Source organism: Cherax quadricarinatus, chromosome 21 (genome assembly GCF_038502225.1).
Source record: "Cherax quadricarinatus isolate ZL_2023a chromosome 21, ASM3850222v1, whole genome shotgun sequence".
Classification (NCBI taxonomy): domain Eukaryota; kingdom Metazoa; phylum Arthropoda; class Malacostraca; order Decapoda; family Parastacidae; genus Cherax; species Cherax quadricarinatus.
The window spans coordinates 38,914,759-38,926,933 of NC_091312.1; the positions used below are offsets into that span (position 1 = coordinate 38,914,759).

General features: G+C 41.1%; 1 protein-coding gene across 1 annotated transcript in view; it reads left to right on the forward strand.

Moving 5' to 3' along the window:
- Window positions 1-4,291: 4,291 nt before the first annotated feature.
- Window positions 4,292-12,175, forward strand: part of LOC128689177 (hemicentin-2) — a 58,119-nt gene continuing 50,235 nt past the window's right edge. Inside the window, exon 1 of the mRNA XM_053777323.2 lies at window positions 4,292-5,671. Coding sequence (XP_053633298.2) covers window positions 5,584-5,671 — 88 coding nt within the window. The 5' untranslated portion in view covers window positions 4,292-5,583. The remainder of the gene's footprint in view (window positions 5,672-12,175) is intronic.

Sequence of the window (12,175 nt, forward strand, 5' to 3'; positions counted from 1 at the left end):
CTAGCGAACTAGGCTTGTTTCATGTTGCGAGAACACTCGTGGCAGTGGTATGCTCAAAGATTAATTTCAGTCTCTTCCTGCCTGAATACCCGCCACCACAAGCAGTCTATATAGCAATGAAACCACAAAACAAGTGGTTTTTGTTCCATAATTTGTGAATTCGTGCTGTTTGTGACAGTTACTGCAGTCACTTGTGACCGTCACTGCAGTCACTTGTGACCGTCACTGCAGTCACTTGTGACCGTCACTGCAGTCACTTGTAACAGTCACTGCAGTAACTGTCACAGTTACTGCAGTCACTGCAGTCACTTGTGATAGTTACTGCAGTCACTTGTGACAGTCATTGCAGTCACTTGTGACAGTCATTGCAGTCACTTGTGACAGTCACTGCAGTCACTTGTGACAGTCACTGCAGTCACTTGTGACAGTCACTGCAGTCACTTGTGAGTCACTGCAGTCACTTGTGATAGTCATTGCAGTCACTTGTGACAGTCACTGCAGTCGCTTGTGACAGTCATTGCAGTCACTTGTGAGTCACTGCAGTTACTTGTGACCCTCACTGCAGTCACTTGTGACAGCCACTGCAGTCACTTGTGACAGTCACTGCAGTCACCTGTGACAGTCACTGCAGTCACTTGTGACAGTCACTGCAGTCACCTGTGACAGTCACTGCATTCACTTGTGACAGTCACTGCAGTCACCTGTGACAGTCAATGCAGTCACTTGTGACACTTCAGTCGCTTATGACAGTCACTGCAGTCGCTTGTGACAGTCACTGCAGTCACTTGTGAGTCACTGCAGTCACTTTTGACCCTCACTGCAGTCACTTGTGACAGTCACTGCAGTCACTTGTGACAGTCACTGCAGTCACCTGTGACAGTCACTGCAGTCACTTGTGACAGTCACTGCAGTCACTTTTGACAGTCACTGCAGTCACTTGTGACAGTCACTGCAGTCACCTGTGACAGTCACTGCAGTCACTTGTGACAGTCACTGCAGTCACCTGTGACAGTCACTGCAGTCACTTGTGACAGTCACTGCAGTCACTTGTGACAGTCACTGCAGTCACCTGTGACAGTCACTGCAGTCACTTGTGACAGTCACTGCAGTCACCTGTGACAGTCACTGCAGTCACTTGTGACAGTCACTGCAGTCACTTGTGACCGTCGTTACAGTCTCTTGTGACAGTCATTGCTCTTTAGACTGCTTGTGGAAGCGGGTTTTCAAATAGGAGGAGGCTGAAATTAATCTTTGAGCATACATCTGCATCGCTTGTTCTCGCAACATGAAACAAGCCTAGTCCGCTAGGATCATGTTGTTTGTAGGATCGATGGCTTAGATAGTAGGGTGACATGTACATTTTGTGGCATCTCGAGGTGGGACAATGTGTGATGGGGTCGAATCCTGGCCTGCCGCAGTTTGGAAAATGATATATATATATTTGTATATATATATATATATATATATATATATATATATATATATATATATATATATATATATATATGCAAAACAACCACTCTGAAAGAATAGAGAAATTCCAAGCGCTTGGAATATATATTTGCATATATATATATATATATATATATATATATATATATATATATATATATATATATATATATATATATATATATATATATATATATATATATATATATATATATATATATATATAACTTGCTGCTTGGCTTAAATAGCAACGCTCTTCTTGCCGATTAAGACAAGAGAAAAATTGTGTATGCAATAATTTCTCAAAAATCATTCTATCTGGAGTCTACGAGGAGGTTATTCCGGGGATCAACGCCCGCGCTGCCCGGGCCACGACCAGGCCTCCCGGTGGATCAGGACCTGATCAATCAGGCTGTTACTGCTGGCCGCACGTAGTCCAACGTACGAACCACAGCCCGGCTGATCCAGCACTAAATTTAAGTATCTGTCCAGCTCTCTCTTGAAGGCAGCCAAGGGTTCATTGGTAATTCCCCTTATGCTTGGTGGGAGGCTGTTGAACAGTCTTGGGCCCCGGAAACTGATGGTGTTTTATCTTAGTGTACCAGTGGTGCCCCTACTTTTAATTGGGGGTATTTTGCATCGCCTGCCCAGTCTTTTACTTTCGTAGGGAGTGATTTCTGTGTGCGGATTCGGGACCATTTCTTCTAGGATTTTCCAAGTGTAGATTAGGATATATCTCTCCCTTCTGCGTTCCAACGAGTACAAGTCAAGTGCTTCCAAGCATTCCCAGTAGTTAAGGTGCTTGACAGAACTTATAAGTGCAGTAAAGGATCTCTGTACACTCTCTAGGTCTGCAATTTCACCTGCTTTGAATGGAGATGTTAATGTACAGCAGTATTCCAGCCTAAAGAGAACAAGTAATTTGAAAAGGATCATCATTTTCTTGGCATCTCTCGTTTTGAACGTTCTCATTACCCATCCTATCTATATTTCTTTGTATAAGGTTATTATTAAATTATGGTAAACTTACCTAAAATATATTTAGTTGGATTATCCTTAATCAAATTATGCTTGTTATAATAAGGTTAGGTAAGTTTTCTAAGGTTCTGTTGGAACAAAATTATTAATTTTTATATTAACGTAAATGAGAAAATTATCTTTCAACGTATAAGAGAAAATTTTAGAAAAGACTTAATTTTAAATGAGTTCTTGTTAATTGACCAGTTTTACCTATTCGGCACGATATTATATATATATATATATATATATGTATATACATATATATATATATATATATATATATATATATATGTCGTGCCGAATATGTAAAACTGGTCAATTAGCAAAAACTCATTTAAAATTAAGTCCTTTCTAAAATTTTCTCTTACACGTTTAAAGATATATTTTTTTCATTAATGCTGATGTAAAAATTTATAATTTTGCACCAATAGGAACTTAGAAAACTTACCTAACCTTATTATAACAAGAGTAATTTATTTTAGCCTAACCCAACTAAATATATTTTAAATTTGTTTACAATAATTTAATACTAAACAAACAGAGTGAAATATATTTTTTTCGTTAGGTTCAGAATGATTTTGGTGAAATTATTGCATACACAAATTTCCACTTGTCCTATATGGCAAGATGAGCGTTGCTATTTAAGCCAAGATCGCAAGTTCTGCCTATTCGGCACGACATATATATATATATATATATATATATATATATATATATATATATATATATATATATATATACACACGCGAGTCATAGAGAATTTGTTAGCTGAACAAGTTTCTTGTAGATGACATATCTAGCCTATATATCTAGACTGCTGATTCTAAATGAAGTAACTAACCTAGAGATCTGCGTGTTGATGCTTGATGAAGTATAGAGCCTATTGACCTACTGTGTTAATTGTTACAACATGGACCAAATGGCCTGGGATTGCTGATTCACGATTAAACGGTATTTACTCTATTTTTTGCAGCATTCATTCTATATCCCGTTTGTCTCAAAAACTTCAGTTTTATTAAGCAGTGTTTAAGTAACTGGATGAAAGTTTTTATTGTCACTGAAGTGTATACAGTAGAAAAACAGAGAAATGTATTTTTTTTATGAAAATCAAAGTTCAGAGAGACCCTCTTCAAGTGACTGCAGTGACTGTCACAAGTGACTGCAGTGACTGTCACAAGTGACTGCAGTGACTGTCACAAGTGACTGCAGTGACTGTCACAAGTGACTGCAGTGACTGTCACAAGTGACTGCAGTAACTGTCACAAGTGACTGCAGTGACTGTCACAAGTGACTGCAGTGACTGTCACAAGTGACTGCAGTACTGTCACAAGTGATTGCAGTGATTCACAAGTGACTCCAGTGACTGTCACAAGTGACTGCAGTAACTGTCACAAGTGACTGCAGTGACCGTCACAAGTGACTGCAGTGACTGTCACAAGTGACTGCAATGACTATCACAAGTGACTGCAGTACTGTCACAAGCGATTGCAGTGACTCACAAGTGACTCCAGTGACTGTCACAAGTGACTGCAGTAACTGTCACAAGTGATTGCAGTGACTCACAAGTGACTCCAGTGACTGTCACAAGTGACTGCAGTAACTGTCACAAGTGACTGCAGTGACTCACAAGTGACTGCAGTGACTGTCACAAGTGACTGCAGTGACTGTCACAAGTGACTGCAGTGACTGTCACAAATGACTGCAGTGACTCACAAGTGACTGCAGTGACTGTCACAAGTGACTGCAGTGACTGTCACAAGTGACTGCAGTGACTCACAAGTGACTGCAGTGACTGTCCCAAGTGACTGCAGTGACTGTCACAAGAGACTGCAGCAACTGTCACAAGTGACTGCAGTGACTGTCACAAGTGACTGCAGTGACTGTCTCAAATGACTGCAGTGACTCACAAGTGACTGCAGTGACTGTTACAAGTGACTGCAGTGACTGTTACAAGTGACTGCAGTGACTATCAAAAGTGACTCCAATGACTGCAGTGACTGTCATAAGTGACTGCAGTGATTGCCACAAGTGACTGCAGTGACTGTCACAAGTGACTGCAGTGACTGTCACAGGTGACTGCAGTAACTGTCACAGGTGACTGCCGTAACTATCATAGGTGACTGCAGTAACTGTCACAGGTGACTGCAGTAACTGTCATAGGTGACTGCAGTAACTGTCACAAGTGACTGCAGTAACTGTTTCAAGGTACTACACTGACCCCTACAAGTGACTGCAGTAACTGTCACAAGTGACTGCAGTGACTGTCTCAAGTAAGTGCAGTGACTGCTACAAGTGACTGTCACAAGTGACTGCAGTGACGGTCACAAGTGACTGCAGTGACTGTCACAAGTGACTGCAGTGACTGTCAGAAGTGACTGCAGTAACTGTCACAAGTGATTGCAGTGACTGTCACAAGTGACTGCAGTAACTGTCACAAGTGACTGCAGTGACTGTCACAAGTGACTGCAGTGACTGTGACAAGTGACTGCAGTAACTGTCACAAGTGACTGCAGTGACTGTCACAAGTGACTGCAGTGACTGTCACAAGTGACTGCAGTAACTGTCACAAGTGACTGCAGTGACTGTCACAAGTGACTGCAGTGACTGTCACAAGTGACTGCAGTAACTGTCACAAGTGACTGCAGTGACTGTCAGTAGTGACTGCAGTAACTGTCACAAGTGATTGCAGTGACTGTCACAAGTGACTGCAGTGACTGTCACAAGTGACTGCAATAACTGCCACAAACAGCAGGGAATCATCAATTATGCGAGGCTTTAAGTTTGAGTGAGACGTTTAAAGGAATTAGTAGTGGAGGCTCGATCCTCCGTCCGCTGCTCGGGAGACAAACACTTCAACCTCTCCCACATAGGTGATCTAAGTGTTACGGAAAATTATAGTTAATCGAAGTGTCAGTTACGCTGAAAAACACTGGAAGCAAAACAAGAGAACAGAAGCCAGGAGCCACTGAAGAGAGTAGCGCAGTGATTCCTGAGACGAGCGCAGTCACCCAGCGGTGTCTAGGCCAGCCAACTGGCTAGAGAAGTGAGTTGCTGACCTTCTTGTGGAAGAGGGGTTGAATCACAGCTGCTGGCACCAACGTGTCTGTAAGGATGGGCGACACCAATGGTGCAGGGATGTTCTTCAGCCCAACCACCACCAACACCGTTATTCTGGCCTGTTGCCTCGCCGCTCTTGCTGGTAAGCATATCTGCAGGTGTCTGTTGTATAAGAGTCTTTCTCTCTCTCTATCTCTCTCTCTCTCATTAATGACATGAGAGTAAATTTTCTAGAAGGAAACTTAGTAACCGATAGGCAATGTAATTTTTGCAAAGACTCATGCCTGACAAATTAACTAGATTTCTTCAAATATATTTGAAAATTGGAAAGAAATAGAATTCTATTTATCATAGATTCAAGCTTCCAGTACATAGCACCAGGCTCAATACTCATCTTAATACGCATGTTAGACCGTACTTTGATTATGCTGCGCTAGTACACACGTCAGGGGATGAATATAGATTGGAGAATATAGAGAAAAGGACAGCTAAGCTCTTACTGCCACTAGCAAACAATCCATGTAAAGAATAATATCTATACGAGTTTTCTCTGGTAGGAAACGCAGTTTATGAAGTCTCGTCTCAGTCCTTTATAATAGTGAATGATTTTTATTCAAACACGAAGAACTGTTTGAATTGAAAGTGAGTTAATAACTCGAATCAATAGAGTAAAAGTTTATGGCGGGAGATGCAACACAAACGTTGGTAAGGGATTTTTGGAAAAAAGATTATTGTTCAATTGAGTGTTACCCGCTAAAGCCAAGAATGCAAAAAAAAAAAAAAATAAAATAAAATAAAATAAAAAATAAAAATGCAGTTATATAAGTGGTAAGGGAAAAAGTACTTTGCAAAATATTGAATTTAGCTAGGTACTATGCTGGGATTAGCAATAGTCAACGGATTCCTGACTTTAGCTCAGATTTGCATTAATGCTATATACCTTTAGAGGATTAGAGGTAGTTTCAATGTTGTTTTCATATCTCAACGGAAGACCTTGAAGTGGTACGTGGTCTATTCTGCTCTCTCTCTCTCTCTCTCTCTCTCTCTCTCTCTCTCTCTCTCTCTCTCTCTCTCTCTCTCTCTCTCTCTCTCTCTCTCTCTCTCAGGAGTTTTATTCTACTGGTGTAAACTTTCATCTTTCCAAGGCAAGTTTCCAAAGTTTTGGAGAGGCTAACTTTTTTTTTACTTTCTGTAGTTAGGTCGTGAAATCTTATTAAGGTTGTGGTCAGCAATGGTCAATCACATCAGCAAGTTCGGGAAATTGAATTACGGATGTGGCTTCTACTGGTCCTCTCCACAAAACAGCTTCCTACAGTTCTCCTACCTACTGAACACCAGTAGCCAGGTTCAATAGCCAAGTTCTGAAGCTGCGATGCTGCAGGACCATATCTGTACTCTCTGACTTGTAGGGTCATGTATAATAAATACCCACAGACACACAGCTTGGACGAGAGGTTAAGGGAATTTAACCATATTGGAAAACAGAAGAACCAAGGGAGACATAATATCAACTTACAAAATTCTCATGGAAATTTACAGGATAGAAAGGGATAGGCATATGCGCAAAGTGGCTTATATACTGTGAACAGGTGAGGTGAAGCAGTCGTAGACGGTGTCACCTTGGACAAATCTACAGGTGGAAGTAGGTCATGCCTATAGGTTTAGAGAACCATTTATCTACATTCTGTCAGACTCAGCATCATCTTGGGATATTGAAACAGAAAATTCTGTGCCTGCCTAAACCTAGACCTACTTCCACCTGTGGATTTGTCCAAGGTGGCACCAATGACTGCTTCACTTCACCTGATTACCCCAAACTCCTTCTGATCTTCACCATTCTTTGTACAGGACTGATAAAGATAGAAAGTGATAGAAAGGGATAGGCATATGCGCAAAGTGGCTTATATACTGTGAACAGGTGAGGTGAAGCAGTCGTAGACGGTGTCACCTTGGACAAATCTACAGGTGGAAGTAGGTCATGCCTATAGGTTTAGAGAACCATTTATCTACATTCTGTCAGACTCAGCATCATCTTGGGATATTGAAACAGAAAATTCTGTGCCTGCCTAAACCTAGACCTACTTCCACCTGTGGATTTGTCCAAGGTGACACCAATGACTGCTTCACTTCACCTGATTACCCCAAACTCCTTCTGATCTTCACCATTCTTTGTACAGGACTGATAAAGCTACTGCGTGGAGAAACATCACAATATACCAAAATGTTGCACGTGTGTCTGATTTGTCAGTTATTCACAACACTATATACAACATGTATCAAATTCGTCTTGGAGCATGCAACACCATCTCAGATCCCTCATCTGATAAATCAGGTCAAGAAACTGGTAACACTGATGTTAGCTGCAGCAAGAAAAGTGACGGAGCTAAGAGGATTGATCTCATAGGAGAGACAAAGAGAATTAAACCTGAAAACATTAGAGAATAGGAGAAGCAGAGGAGACATGATGATATACAAAATGCTAGGTGTACTAAATACGCCATACGAGGGTACACATTTCGAGGGATGAGAATCGAGTCCACGAAAGACATATTTGGAAATTAAAGACATTGAGTCACAAGGATGTAAGGAAACACTTCGTAAGCCTGAGGATGGTCAGGAAGTGGAGTGAAGGGGAGGAATAATGTGGCTTAAACATATGATCTTGACCACGTTGCGAGGGAGAGAGTCGACCTAGCAGCGAACGAAAAGGAAAGGTCATTAGCTGTGACACGACCCCTGCAATCACAAATAGGTGAGTAAGTACACACACACACACACACACACACACACACACACACAGCATGTGTTCTTAATGCTGTGAATAATTATGTTATCCACTTCGGAAAGTCTATAATACAAGAAGAAAAATTATTAAATGTAACATTTAATAAGCCGTTTCTCTGACAAGTGTTGTAAAAATATTGGACAAAGCCATTAAAGACAAGTGAAAAATCACTTGGAGAGCAAAAATCTACTAATACTCACAAATCAAGTTCCATTGTCCAAGTTGATGTATATTAACTTAGAGAATAGTTAAGAGAATAAATTGACTGATTAGAATTATCTGCATAATAAAAATTCTCTTGACAGAATTCCCGATAAAAACTAATTTGAAAACCGCAAAATATAGTAAAATTATTACAGTGAATTAATGTCTTATTGTCTGAGAGGAATAAAAATATTCACAGGAAAAATATATTCAGCAGAACATGTCAGAAAGATACCTAATTACCCCAATATACTTTTATAATTTACGTAAATAATTTACTAGAAAGACTAGAAAATGTATATGTGGATGATAAAAATCTCACGTGAACAATATTAATGACTGAAAATTTCAACGAGACGACTTGGATGAATTAAGCAGAGTGATAGATTGATAATGGAATTTATTACAGAAAAATGCCAGGTAATGGAAAGGAAAGAAAGTGAAATAAGGCCACATGAAGAATAAAGATTATGTCATAAAATGTTGAAATTATAAGAAAGAGATATTGATCAACGAGTTACTTAAAAAAAAATCTGAAACCTCATAAACGAAATTGAAAGAAACTTATGTGGTTCACTTGTAAGATATAAAAATAATTGCGTTTAAGATGGACAAATTAAAAAAAAAACTGTTTTCTACAACGATTAGGCCTAGATATGAATAAACAGCGGCTGTGTGGTGCCAGGCCTAAAACATGTGGATGAGTAAGAAAGATCCAAAAAAAACTACAAAATGACTCAGGAGCTACATATAGCAAAAAACTGAAATATTGAGATTCCCAGACAGGCAGGAAGAAGACATGTGTTCACATATAAGGTCGTAAATCAACACAAAAGGATAAATAAAAAATATTAGTACCAGGAAGAAGGATAATAAGGGGACACAGTTGCAATATGAGAAAAAAGGTCGAGTCGAAGGTATACTAGACAAAAATTTATTAGCAGAATGGTGGAAGAATTGAGTGAATTAAATAAGTTGGTAATAACCAGTGGAAGTTTGAAAAATTATCAAATTTATAAAATATTCAGAGACTGGACACCACTAGTACAGCTCTGCTACCATAACTGTAAATACTGGACACCACTAGTACAGCTCTGCTACTATAGCGGTAAATGCGTGATTAAGAAGAGTAAATCGCACACATATATATACTCACAAACAACCCCTCCCCTCCCTCCTATATACATATGATCCATATATAACTTTAAGAATAGGCGCGATAGGGTTGTTGTAGCCAAGATCGAGTGAACCAAGTAGCCGCCGGCAGAGAGACGGACCCAGAAACTGAGACGCGACCTCTGTAATCACATGTAGGTGAGTATACACACACACACACACACACACACACACACACAGGCTGAAGTGGCCAGAAGGGCTCATGCGAGCAGGGCAAAGCTGCTGATTGTGGGTGATTTAAATCACAAAGTGACTGGGAGAACCTGGAGCTACATGGGGGCCCAGAAACTTGAAGGGCTATGATGACGGAGGTGGTACTGGAAAACGTCATGTATCAATACGTAAAGCACACTACCAGAGGGAGAGAGGAGAGGAGAGGATGAACCAGCAAGACTGGACCTAGTATGTACCTTGAGTAGTGCAGATATTGAGGACATCACTTATAAAAGACACCTCGGTGCCAGTGACCACGTGGTTCTGAGCTTCGAATACATACCAGGATTACAAGTGGAAAGGGAAGCAGGAAGGGTAAGACGAACGAAGTCAAACTACAAGAGAAGGGACTACAGAGGCATGAAGAATAAGGAGAGCAGTCGTAAAGCTAGAAATGACTATGCACAGGTAAGAAGGGAGGCCCAACGACTATATGAAAATGATATAGCAGCGAAAGCCAAATCTGACCTGAAGCTGTTGTACAACCACATCAGGAAGAAAACAACAGTCAAGGACCAGGTAATCAGGCTGAGGAAGGAAGGAGGAGAGATCACAAGAAACGACTGAGAAGTATGTGAGGAGCTCAACATGAGATTCAAAGAAGTGCTCACAGAGGAGACTGAAGGGACTCAGGAAAGATGGAGAGGTGGGGCACACCGTCAAGTGTTGGACACAGTACATACAACCGAGGAAAAAGTGAAGAGGCTGCTAAGTGAACTAGATACCTCAAAGGCGATGGGGCCGGATAACATTTCTCCATAGGTCCTGAGAGAGGAAGCAGAAGCGCTATGTGTGCCACTAACAACAATCTTCAACACATCTATCGAAACAGGGAGACTACTTGAGGTATGAACAACAGCAAATGTAGTCCCAATTTTTAAGAAAGGAGACAGATACGAAGCACTAAACAACAGACCAGTGTCACTAACATGTATAGTATGCAAAGTCATGGAGAAGATCAGGAGAAGAGTGGTGGAGCACCTAGAAAGGAATGAGCGTATCAACGACAACCAACACGGTTTCAGGAACGGGAAATCTTGTGTCATAAACCTACTGGTGTTCTATGACAGGGTGACAGCAGTAAGCCAAGAGAGAGGGGTCGGTAGATAGCATTTTCTTGGACCGTAAGAAGGCTTTTGACACAGTTTCCCACAAGAGATTAGTGGTGCATAAGTTGGAGAATCAGGCAGATATAACAGGGAAGGCACTGCAGTGGATTAGGGAATACCTGTCGGGAAGACATCAGCGAGTCATGGTACGTGACTACGTGTCAGAGTGGGCACCTGTGACAAGCGGGGTTCTACACGGGTCAGTCCTAGGACCGGTGCTGTTTTTGATGTATGTGAACGACATGACGGAGGGAATAGTCTCAGAAGTGTCCCTGTTTGCAGATGATGTGAAGTTGATGAGAAGAATTCAATCGGAGGAGGACCAGGCGGAACTATAAATGGATCTGGACAGGCTGCAGGCCTGGTCCGGAAACTGGTTCCTGGAGTTCAACCCAACCAAGTGCAAAGTCATGAAGATTGGGGAAGGACAAAGAAAACCGCAGGAAAAGGATCTTGGGGTGAGTATAATACCGAGCACTTCTCCTGAGTCGCATTCCAACCAAATAACTGCTGCAGCATATGGACCCCTAGCAAACCTAAGAATAGCATTCCGACATTTCAATAAGGAATCGTTCAGGACCCTGTATTCCATGTATGTTTGGCCTATATTGGAGTATGTAAAACTAATTTGTAAACCACACCTAGCCAAGCATGTAAGAAAATTAGAGAAAGTGCAAAGATTTGCAACAAGAGTAGTCACGGAGCTAATGGGCATGTCCTACAAGGAGAGGTTAAGGGAAATCAACCTGAGGACACTGGAGGACAGGAGAGATAGGGAAGATATGATAACGACATATAAAATACTGAGAGGAATTGACAATGTGGACAAAGACAGGATGTTCCAGAGATTGGACACAACAACAAGGGATCACAGTTGGAAGTTGAAAACTCAAATGAATCACAGGGATGTTAGGAAATATTTCTTCAGTCACAGAGTTGTCAGGAAGTGGAATAGTCTAGGAAGTGATGTAGTGGAGGCAGGATCCATACATAGCTTTGAGAAGAAGTAGGACAAAGCTCATGGAGCAGGAAGAGAGTCCTAGTAGCGACCAGTGAAGAGGTGGGACCGGCAGCTGTGACTCGACCCCTGCAACTACAACCAAGTAAGTACAGCTGAGTACACACACAATAGTTGAACTTCATCTTTAATGTAGGATGA